The sequence below is a fragment of the Chelonoidis abingdonii genome, chromosome 21 (assembly GCF_003597395.2).
Source record: "Chelonoidis abingdonii isolate Lonesome George chromosome 21, CheloAbing_2.0, whole genome shotgun sequence".
Lineage (NCBI taxonomy): Eukaryota > Metazoa > Chordata > Testudines > Testudinidae > Chelonoidis > Chelonoidis abingdonii.
In genome coordinates, this window is record NC_133789.1 from 14637089 (window position 1) to 14648906 (window position 11818).

The following is an 11818-nucleotide window of genomic DNA, read 5'->3' on the forward strand; positions in this document are numbered from 1 at the left end:
GACTCTTGACATGGGCGGAGCAGACTCTAAGCTCCAGCAGAGTCCCCACCTCAAGGGAAACAGGTCAGCAGACTGGTTCTTTGAAAAATGTTGTGGGATCCAGACTCTGTCCCCCCAGGTTCCTCCAAACTTGCAGCTTTCTCATTCTGGGCCTTTTGCACCACAAGTCATCTGAAAGGTTCTTCGCAGAGACGAGATCACAGAGCACAAGCCGTCAGTGCTTCCCTGGGATGATGGTCAGGCTGTCTTTATTCTCTCCCTCCCTTTCCACTATGGATGAAAACAGTGAAGAAGATCCTGGGGAACAAATCCTGGTGCATCTAACTGCTCCTTACTGGCCCTGCAAGGACTCAGTTTCAGACCTGGTTAAAATGCAGCTGAAGCCTCCTCTGACTTGAATAGTATGGAGGGGATTCTGAGATATGGCCTAGTCCTTTACCAAACCCAAACCTGCTAAAGCTAACAGTGGGGAAGCTGAAAGCAGGGAACTGAGATCCCTAGGCTACTCGCAGCGTGCGCCAGAGCAGCCTAAGTGAAAGGGGAATTGGAGTTCTTACAGGATGGCCTAGCTGTGGGCCTTGAGTCCAGAATGCTGACAAGACAGATGTTAGCCATCATTTGTGTTCTGGCTCCATGACAACTTCCATTCATCACTGATACAATTCGATTCCTGATATAATTTGATTCTGCTTCACCCACTTGTAGTCCAGACTCCCAACATGGAGTTCAAACTTGGTTCTCCAGGGATGGTTTGGGCCAGAGAGGCAGACAAAGCTGCCAGCGTGGACATATGCAGAAGCCTGGCTTTTCCATTCTAACTGAAGGACCCTAAAATACTGTAGTCTAGTTGACTATTGAATAACGGCTTGTTTTGAAAAGATAGCCCTGAGTTGCAGCAAACCTCTGCTGGTTGTATGGCTCCCATGGTCTCCAGCAAGCTCTACACTCATTTAGCCTCACTGGAGAAGCACGGCGAGAAAGAGGTGGTGAAGCCAGAGTCCCAGTCTAAGAGTAGCAAAGCCGATAGGGGCTGTCCCTTGCAGAAAAATAAATGGAGGCCTAGGGCTAGCGCTCAGGGGTATCCTCCCAAGGGCCTGTGTAAAGGTTGGAGGCACAGCATAGCCTGTGGATCTGTGCATGGAGCAAGGGGGAGAAAAGCATTGCAGGGGCCTGTGAGACCTGTGGCACATCCACACTCCTGAGGCCCTTAAGCGATGGGAGGAGCAATACCAGGGCATTGCCGAATGTGCTGCGTCAGCAGCAGGCAGGGTCTCTTCCTCTTGGCTGTAGTTGGGATTGTCCTCCCACAGGTACAAACTGCTTTGTACATCCCACAGAGGGGCCGGGAGAGAGGAGAACTTGGTCTGTCCTGCCCTGGGGAGCATTTTTTGTGTTGGAGTCTCAATACTTGCGTTCTCTATTGAATGGTCTTTTACGTCAAAGCTGAGTTTAGAATTAAAAAGCTGGGAGATTTCTTGTATCCCCAGAATTCTGTGACAAGAAGTATCTCTCCTCGGTAGTTGGATGCTCACCTTTCTGGGTAAAACATTGTCAGCTTTGGAAGCTATTGATCTGGTGATATCCAGGAGGGGTTGGTCTGGGCTCCTGCATGGTTTATAGGGACAGAGAATGCTGGCGAATTCCAGGAAGGCTGGTTCTGGCACCTAAATGCAGTTCAAATCTGTTGGTCTGCCTCCAAGGGGCACACCTCACAGGTCAGACTGTTGGACATGCAGGGTACCAGAAAGAAAATTCACAGATGGTAATAATCCCTTGGTTTTATAGTGCCTTTATCCATAGATCTCAAAGCACTTTACAAATGAGGTTCATATAATTATTCCAGTTTTACAGATAGGGAAACTGAGGCATGGAGAGGTGAAGTGACTTGCCCAAGGTCATCTGGCAGGCCCGTGAAAGAGCCAGGAATAGACCCCAATCTCCTGAGTCTCTGTCCTGTACTCTAACCAGTATGCCATAATTTTCCTATCTCTGGTTCATTCTTGGCCTCTCTGCTAAATTCCCCAACAAAGGGGATACTGATAGTGCTGGTATTTTTGTGCTGCAGACTCCTATCTGGACTGGACTGAGACTAGCTCAGCGTAGCACACCTGAACAGGCATGACATGGTGGGAGAACCCTGTGATGTTCCTGACAGGGTTTTTTCCTGGGAGCTCTTCCTTTTTTCTAGATACAAATGTCTGGAGTGTTCCATGCAAACAGGTGAGATTTGAGTGAGAGTTAAATTAGAAGCAAAATGGGACAGGTGTAGGGGGACTTGCTGCCCCCCCAAGGGAGCCATTGTCAGAGCTGAGGTTAGAACGGTGTAGATCAGCTCTGTGCTCTGGTTATTGGGCAAGGCCACTGGCTGCTCTGATAGCATCTAGTGAAAAGGAAGTGACTGTAGCTGTTGTTTTCCATGGCTGTTCTGAGTAGGGGCCTCAAAGCTGCTGAGAGGGGACCTGTACTGGTCTGCATTGGACATGGGGACAGAGGAGATAACTGAGGTCAAGGAAGCTTGTTGCTAATCGACTGGAGGCTCTTCTGCCGGTAATTGAGTCAGTGTCTAGCTCCATCTCTTAATGCTCTTGTTTTCTTTTTGCTCTACAGTGAGAAACGCCATCTGCAAGTCAATGTTACCAATCCAGTCCAGTGCAGCATGCATGGTAGGAAATGCACGGTCTTTGTGGAAACCAGGATCAACCAGACACAGCCAGACTTCACCAAGAATCGTTCAGGTTTCATCCTGTGTGTGCCAGGAAATTAGCATCCCTCCACTAGAGCAGAGAACCCTGAAAGGAGACAGACCTGGGCTTAGGTTGCCCTCCCTGTGCCTTGAACTTTTCAAGGGAATTAATTTAGAAATGCTCAGCTGTGACTTGCAGTCATGCACCTAAATAGATCTCTAAAGCTAGAGGTTCATCCAGCCCAAATTCAAGAGAGAGAGTTTCTCTGCCACATCCACCAGAGCTTAAAATATCCAATCAGATGTGCCCAGCTTGGCAGGCCTGGACTCAGGAAACTGCTTCTGAGCTATTCAGCCGAGAGCATTTACTTATGGGCACTGCTACACCTGGCTTCCGCCCTTCCCCCATGCTTCTAACCCTCTCCCATGTTCCTCTCCGAGTTTAACTCCATGTCTCAATTTCACAGTAATGTGCAGCCTCTGTTGGAGGGACCAAAGACTGGGCTCGGGAAAGGAGTCCAGCAGTAACATGACTTGAATTGGAAAGGCCAAATCTTCCTTAAAAAGGGCTGGATTCTCTTGAGGAAGGCACAGAACCCACACTCCTCCCAGCTCCTCTCTGTCAGAGCTCATGTGACTGTTGCGGGTACCTGTAAGAAGTCTATTGGCCTGTGAGGAGGGAGGGGCCGGAGGAGCTACACTAGCAGCAAGGGGGTGGAATCAAAGATGCGGAGGGCTTTAAGCTGCCATAGCTGTTGTCTTTCCTAAGTGGTAAGTGCTTCCTAAACCCTCTGGAGTCCCAGGCTACGTCTACACTGCACGATTAATTCGAAGTAGTTTAAACCGATATTACAAAACCGATGTTATAAAATCGGGTTTGCGCATCCACAGTGCAATCACAAAATCGATTGCTTGCGTCCCTGGTCCAAGGCTACCATCGATTTAAGGAGCGGTGCACTGTGGGTAGCTGTTCCTCAGCTATCCCACAGTTCCCACTTCCGTGTTGAGAGCACAGTGCCTGATGGGGCAGAAAACATTGCCCCGAGTGGTGCTGGGTACAGCCTCACCCCTCCCTTTGTGAAGGCAGCAGACAACCCTTTGGCGCCTTTTTCGTAGAGTGCATTGAGCAAACGCCATAGCACAGCAATCTTTCCCTTTTTTTTCACTTGGTGGGGGGGGGGAATAAACTGAGGAGCTGTTCCCTGAACCACGCCAGACACTGTGTTTGAACCTACAGACATTTGGAGCTCAGCCAAGAATGGAAATAATTTTCAGAGACTGCTGTGGACTGTGGGATAGCGGGAGTCCTCAGTACCCCCTCCCTCCCTTCATGAGCGTCCATTTGAGTCTCTGGCTTCCCGTTACGCTTGTCACGCAGCGCTGTGTATCCTGCAGTTTTTTATTCAAACGCTTTGGCATTTCGTGTTCTGTAACGGAGCTGGATACAACAGATTTGTCTCCCCATACAGCGATCAGACCTAGTATCTCCCGTACGGTCTATGCTGGAGCTCTTTTTCGATTTCAAACTGCATCGCCAGCCGTGCTGATCAGAGCTCCACGCTGGGCAAGCAGGAAATGTAATTCAAAAGTTCGCGGGGCTTTTCCTGTTTACCTGCCCGCTGCATCCGAGTTCAGATTGCTGTCCAGAGCGGTCAGTGCTGCACTCTGGGATGCCGCCCGGAGGCCAATAACGTCGATTTCCGTCCACATGAACCCTAATCCGAGTTATCACTATCGAATTTAGCGCTACTCCTCTCGTTTGGGAGGAGTTCCGAAATCGATTTAAGGAGGCGGTAAAATCGATATTAATGACGACGTCATGTGAACGGATACAGCGTTAAATCGGTATATCGGCCATTAAACCGATTTAAAGTCGCAGTGTAGACCTGGCCCCAGTCTGCATTCTCCAGCATGACCCAGCCCCATGGTGCAGTGAGGGCTGAGGTGAATGCTGGCTGAGCTCTCTGCACGGCTAGGTTAAGGAGAGGTTTCCTTTCCAGGGTCTGTGCAGAGACTCTGGAAACATTGGAATGATGGGTCCGAGGAGACCCAGCCCGCAGCTCTCGAGTCTGTGTACACGAACTCTGGGCAGTTCCGTCCAAGCATAGAGAGAAATCCACAAACCCTAGTCTTAAATGGAGAGACGTCCTCTTCTGCAGCTGCCTAGAGACCCTCCTTAGCCATGCATTGGACACCTTCAGCACAAGCCCACGAGCCCCCTCTGTGCCTCTCTCTGGCCTTTCTGTTAGCATCGTACTTAGCGGGTGGTGTGTAGCCTGCGTGTGTCTGTTCCCCGTGCCCCAGGCTGGTAACAGGGCACTGGTTTCAATCAAGTGCAGACTTTACCAGCTCTCCATTCTCCTCTGCCAGAATTACTAACCGGCTTCTGATTTAATGTCAGTGGATTGTATGTCAGGCTTCTACTGTGGTGCTTTAATGGGGGAGACAGTGACATTATGGGGCTATTGAGACTATAGCTGTTCAGTTCTGGCACTGCTGGTCAGGTCAGGATTCCAGTTTTCCGTACTGTACAAGGCCTGCTTGGGGGATCTGTCCCAGTGAGCCCATCTTAGGGACCTCTAGTCCCTGGCTTCACTGGAGCAGTTGTTTAGCTCTCAGATCTGTATGTTTTAGCACCCTCCTCCCCAAAAAGCAGGGAGGTGGCTGAAGAGGCACTATTCAAGGGCATGGTAGCCATCCAGCTCCATAGTGAATACAAAATCACCGTACGAACAGAGGGGAGAGTACATGGGTCACAACAGTGTCACTGCCAGGGGGACTCTGAGATGAACTGGTATCTGGAATAGAGGAGAGAAGCTACAGAGCTGTGTTTAATTAGGACAAGCTTCATTTCCAATTTTGTATTTGCCAGAGTCCCCATGGGATAGCTCAGTGGTTTGAGCATTGGCCTGCTAAACCGAGAGTTGTGAGTTCAATCCTTCAGGGGGCCACTTAGGGATCTGGGGCAAAAATCTGTCTAGGGATTGGGCCTGTTCTGAGCAGGGGGCTGGACCAGGTACCTCCTGAGGTCCCTTCCAACCCTGACATTCTATGGCTATTCCCTTCCAGTCCCTTCCTCTGCTGTACATCGCACGATTGCAGTGCGTGGCCTCTAGCCAGGACCCACCAAGTGTAGCCCATTGTCATTAAGGAGCAGGAGTTCCTAGGGCCACCCTGGCACCTGCTCACTCAGTTTCCTGCACTGGATGGCAAGGAGAGCTCTTGTGGCCTGGGATGCTCATGGCCTTTTCAGATCCTCCCCACCCCCCACCCCCCCATCCGTTGGGAAAAAGCAATTATGGCTGTTGGCCAATGCAGGTTAACTGTTAGCGGCTGCTTTACCAGGGCCTAACACCCTAGAGCAACAAGGAGCGTGGAAATGACTGCCCAGCCAAGCAATTGCTCCTACACGTGCCAAACGTGTGCGCGCGCGCAGATGGGTTATCAACAAGGGGCCTTTACCTCTCATTCTACTTACTCCCTGGCTTTTGCTGCTCCTCAGCAGAAGAATGCCAGCTCTCAAGCTGGTTTGTAATTTGTGCTAGGAAGGAGGATTTGATTTGGTTCTAATCCTTATAAAGCAGTAGAAGAAAAGGGGAGCCGTCCCCAGCCGCTGTGCACTTTTTGCTTTTTTTCTGTAATTGCCCAAGTGCCTCCCCAGTATCACGAGTGTAGTAGCCACATTAGTGGGAAGAGTTTTAATTAGCACTTTGGTACAGTATCCCTCCGACGAAATGGTTGTATAGAATCATGATGGATGTGTAGGAAATCTCAGAACACTGCGAGGGGGGGATATTGTATGTGATGAAGTATGTGTCTTTATTAAATGAAATACATTATTTGTGTCTGTTCTGGTTTATATGTATAATCCTGGTTTTCCCATAAATTAATTCTTTCTAAATTGTATTCTGATTTTAAGCCGGGGGCAATAATGCAATGAACCTTTTTTAAGCAGTTGATACTGTAAAATATTAAGGAAAAAGCCCTGCTATTATGAAATTGGGGTTTTTTTGTTTACATAATTCAATATAATAAATAAAAGCACTATTAGTTGCACCCTGATATTTCTGGTCTCCCTTTCTCATAGCGGAGATAAAAGTCACAGTAGAGAGAAGCATTTGTTCAGCAGGGTTTTCCCTGGATGGTTTATCGCCGAAGAGGGATGTTTCACGTACTGCCGTCAGCGCGACCTGTGGTTCCTGCACCTTTGGTTAGGTTAGAATGCTGACCTCTAACAGTGTTCTGGGGAGGGGCCTGGAGTCCCTACTGTAGAGTTTGATGATACAGAAGCCGTTTTGTTAAACAGGCCTCAGTGAAGCTAGCGACTGAAATGAGGTTTTAACGTCCTGACTTGCTCATTTCTTTACCACTTTCTCAACATCTGCTGCTCATTGGGGCTTATCTGAATGTAGGTGATAAATGAGGGGAATAACCCAGCCAGCGCACCCCTCAACACCGTGCCATTGTCTGAGACCATCCCGCAGAACAGGAAATAGGGCAAGTTACTCACTGAAATCCTCCCAATTAAACTGAGTGTGAGAGGCCAACCAAATTCAGCCTCTTGCTTTCTCACACTGTGCGACTGCCGAGACCACGACCCATTTGCAGGACAGCCACATGAGCGCGAGAGACTTGCTGTGTGATTCAGGACATTGCTCACCCTATGGCACTTGCAGTCCTTAGCCTTCCTTACTCCCCATGTGCACATGTACCAGGGAGGCAGGCAGCCTTGCCCGGCTTCCGATGGGCCATGTCTCTCCTTTGCCTGTCTGGCAAATTTCCTTCAAAAGAGAGCGCTCGCCAGTCTCCTCACTTCACAGGAGATTGTGTGACAACCAACAGCAAAGCCGTGAACCCAGGGACTTTAACATGAGTAAGACTCTAGCATGGCGAATGTGTTAAGCCCTCTTTCGTTAAGGCAAATCCAATTATTTTCCAATGGCATGAATCATTTGTGAAAGGCGTCTGACTCTTACACACATGGGCTGCTGCACAAAAGACTCTGCTACACGTGGCTTCCATGTAATGGATGGTCAGTGCCTTTTATTTAATCAGCACAGTACAAAAATAAATACAAATAAGGGGCGGGGGCTAAATTACAGGCACACTGAGCTTCGTGACAATCGGTCCGATTAGAAACCACACGTACTTACACACACACACAACATGAGACAAATATAAATTAATAAGTAACTATACCCACCAGTTTGGTCAACAAAGATCTACAGAAGAGATTGCACTAAAAAAAACCAACATACAGATACATGTACCATTAGCAGTTTCAAATGTACATCGATGAAGAATTTCAAGTGAAAAAATGGCACGTTTTCTTGTTTTCATTTGCAATTTTAACAACTGTTGGAACAGAACTAAACTAAGAACTGTGCACGTAAGAAGAACCTATCAATCCCCAGCTCTGATGAGAAAATGCCAGCTCAGATACTGAACTATTTCGTGTTGTGGGTGTTTTTGTTTTTGTGCATGGGTGTAATTTTTACAGCCATCAGTTGTAAGATTGTTTTTGTTTGCTGAAGACACACAATGCTTCTGTTTGCATGCACAATATCACTGTCAAAGCCATGATGAAAGAATAAAGAAGGGTTTTTTGTAAGTTAGTATTTTTTTGTTCTAAAAGTTTTTTCTTTATAGCAGCATGTAAATTTCTTTCATTGCTTGCACACTCAAGTATATCAGTTGCTCCTTAACACAATACTTATGATCAGTGCACAATGGGAACAATACATTTCACATTGATGTCATGATACAGTAGCATTTATTTCCCTTAATCCAGAACCACTCACGAAACGTGAATCTCATTTCAAAATAAATAAATAAAGGGGAGAGAGAAGAAAACACCTCTCCCAGGCACAGAGCTGGAATCCAGTCAGTTATCCCAATGCCTCAAGAGACGTATAGGATCTGAGCTGTTCAGTCCACCGTAGGAACAAGGTGACATCACACTGCTACATTTTACACCATCCACTTAGAACAGCAACTCTGCAATGGAGGGACCTGAGACAAATATGTACAAAGACCAAGAGGAGAATTTATTTTCCCCCTGCTTTTGCTAACAGATCTTCCTTTCCCCTCCCACCCATCACCAATGAAGTGGCTGCGGATTTCCTTCCTTGCCAGCTCTGTCTGAATAAGTGTTTAGCTTGTGGTCGGTGTTTGTTCATGGCTCAGCCTTACAGGCAATGCAGGCTCTCCCTTCATTTGCAAGTCCGGCAGCCTTCAATATTGCAAGACCAGCTCCTCTCAAGTCCAGACCTTTAATTTCACAGCTTTGTTCCTCTACATTTCAAAATGTGCTTGCTGCTAATTTGAGAAGCAAGCACAATCTGTTCTAACCCTGTTAAATACAAAGCCCACCCTCCCCTCCCCCGCTACTAGAATGCCAGCATCCTTAAACCTAGTGTTGGATTTGAAGAAGCCTATAGAGATTTCAAATCAGTCTGTGGCTGCAGCCATATTACATGCAGTAAAACAGTAGTCTTGGTTTTCCTCAACATCTGGCACTGTAAGAAGCTATAAAGCCAGAGGATAAGATTACCTATGAGCTTCAACCCAAAAGTGAATTCACTTTTTAGTAGCATTCAAATGTGTGTTAGCATCTAGAACCAGAAACCTTGGTCTTTGAAATGACATCATTAAACTCAGTAGGATGCTAAGGAAAGACAAGATGCATTACTATTTCTAGTGTGGGCTGTAAGGCCCAGTCCCCTCTGCCCACTTGGTGATTAGCTTTTTCTTTCTGAAATTATTTTAACAACCTCTTTTTCCCCTAAGTTTCAGTAAACATGCTGTACCCGTGCGCTGACATCAGAGGTTAAACAGCAGACATAAATAGGCCCAATTCCACACAGCATGATCAGGCAGACTAGGGAAAACAACTGATAGTGCCATTAAACCCTAAAGTAAGACACATCAATACAGACCACTTCTGCTGCAGTTCAGAAAACATGTATAGAATAATGTCCACCACTTGTGAACGTGGACCAGGACCGGGGGGGCTGCAGATAGTCATGTTACTGACTAGCAGAGAATTATTAGCTATTGTTTTGGTTTGCAATGGCAAAGTAGCCACAGGTGTGGTCTCACACCAATCCCAACCTGGCCATCTCACCTCTTGCGTTTAGTGATCCAGCCTTCCAAACTCGCCTTAGACCGTAGGCTGCAGCACTGATCATGAATGATAATTCTACGCCTTTGAGGAACTGTTTTGCCTGCTCAAAGTTGGGCTTTCCTGAATCTGGGAGTTTTGAGAATTAACTGTGTGAGCCATCAATGCAGAGTCAAAGATGTGTGCAATTCCACCTGTCCCCCACTCGTCTTCCCAGCTAACTACACGTTACATGCAATAAGTCCCTTTTGGAGTTTGATACTGATTGTTTTTAAGGTTAATTTTCTTCATTTTGTGCCGCTCTGAACCCCCGCCAGCTTTAAAGCATTGAATCCGTTTGTGAAATGCCAGATGCTCAAGACTCCATTGGATTACTCCATTCCCACACCACCAGGCCCTTCAAGAAAGTAAAGGCCAGCATTTCCTTCAAGTCATTTTTTGAAGTTGCCTGCTTACAAGGGTGAAGACTTCTGCGTGGATAATCCCTCTGGCAGATACTGTCTGGGCACAGGGACAGCCAAGCCCCCACTGAACACTTGGTGCTATGGCCCAGATGTGGAGGGAGCAATGGATCTCCAGGCAGTTAAAGAAACCAAACAACAACAGCTTCAAACCCACCCCTATGGCTGCAGCACCACTGGAGGCCAAGCCGGGCTGCACGTGTTCAAAGGTCAGTGCTGCCAGCTGGGGGCTGGGCTGCTATGTCCGAGATCCACCCAACCTCCACCTGCTTCTGACAAATCAAAGCACCAAAAAGGTGCCCTGGTCCCAGTGGCGGGGGGCGCTCACCGGTCCAGCCCGATGAGGAGCTGGCTCTTCTCCTCGTGGCTGCACTCGTTCTTCAGGTCAGCAAACACCTGCGTGAAGTAGTGCGGGTCCGCGTTGATCTGCAGCATCTTGGGGCTCATGAGGCTGATGATGGAGAGGCAGCGGTCCCAGAAGGCCTCCTTGCAGCTCTCCACCAGGAAGGGCTTGAGCGGGTAGGAGATCTCGTTGCCCATGTAGGAGTAGGAGAGGTACAGGCAGGTCAGCAAGCCGGCCTGCAGGTCGTGGTCGGTGGCCAGCTCGGCGGAGATGACATCCCTGCACAGCATGTAGAGGAAGACCACGTTGGCGGGGGTGATGAAGCCCTGGTCCTGCCAGCCCTGCAGGAGCAGCGACCTGTCCACGCTGCGCAGCCACAGCACGGGGTCCGTGGGCGAGAGGTGCTTGAGGCGGTAGCAGCGGCGGCAGAGGAACTCGCCCAGGCAGCGCAGCAGCTCGCTGGTGGAGGCCTGGACGATGACCCGCTTCGGGGTGCCGGCCGCGCTGGCGCTGGGCGGCGCTTTGCGGCCGGAGGACGCTGCGCTCTTGGCCGCGGAGAGCGGCGGCGCGGGGCCCGCGGGCTGCGCGAAGGCGGAGAGGTTGGCGCAGGACAGCGACTTCCTCAGGTTCTCGCTGTTGAGGTGCGCGACGCTGCTCTGGTAGCCGCTGGGCTGCACCTTCTTGGAGTGTTTCTTCTTGGCCGAGACGGCGGCGATGCGCTTCCAGGGCAGCGCGGCCAGGATCGGGTGGCGGCGCAGGCTGCGCTCCTTGGCGGCCTTGGGGTTCTGCAGCGCGCCGGCCGCGCCATCCTCGCACAGCGCCGCCTTGCGGTAGCTGGGGGAGAGCGACAGCACCGTGCCCATGGCGCCGCGGGGCGCCCGCCGCCTCCGGCCCTGCAGCGGGGGGACAAGAGCCGGGATGGGTCGGTGCGCGCCGCCGCCTGCGCCCGGCTGGGCTGCCAGCCGCGCCGGCAATCCCCGGGGCCTGCTCGCCCAGCGCCGCCCGGCCCTCACCCCCCCACTGCTCCCCGCCGCGCAGCTTCCCCGGCGCCCCCCCCGCCGCCGACTCCCCCAGTGCCTACACCACGGGCCCTTACCCCCCGCCCGCTCCCCCAGCGCTCCCACTCCTGCGGGCTATCACCTCACCCAGCTCCCCCAGTGCCCCCCGGGCCATTACCCCTTCCCCCGCCCCCTGCTCCCCCAGCGCCC

The 11818-nt window shown here is 50.2% G+C and overlaps 2 protein-coding genes across 2 annotated transcripts in view; one reads left to right on the forward strand and one right to left on the reverse strand.

Annotated features, from left to right (window-relative positions):
- MYO1D (myosin ID) overlaps window positions 1-6737 on the forward strand; it is a 351948-nt gene extending 345211 nt beyond the window's left edge. The window contains exons 22-23 of the mRNA XM_075059626.1: window positions 2608-3486; window positions 4580-6737. Coding sequence (XP_074915727.1) covers window positions 2608-2764 — 157 coding nt within the window. The 3' untranslated portion in view covers window positions 2765-3486; window positions 4580-6737. The remainder of the gene's footprint in view (window positions 1-2607; window positions 3487-4579) is intronic.
- A 3771-nt stretch (window positions 6738-10508) lies between these two features.
- CDK5R1 (cyclin dependent kinase 5 regulatory subunit 1) lies at window positions 10509-11475 on the reverse strand. The gene has a single exon (XM_032796021.2). It carries the CDS (start codon window positions 11471-11473, stop codon window positions 10592-10594), a length of 882 nt encoding a protein of 293 aa, XP_032651912.1. The 5' UTR covers window positions 11474-11475; the 3' UTR covers window positions 10509-10591.
- Between the last annotated feature and the right edge of the window lie 343 nt (window positions 11476-11818).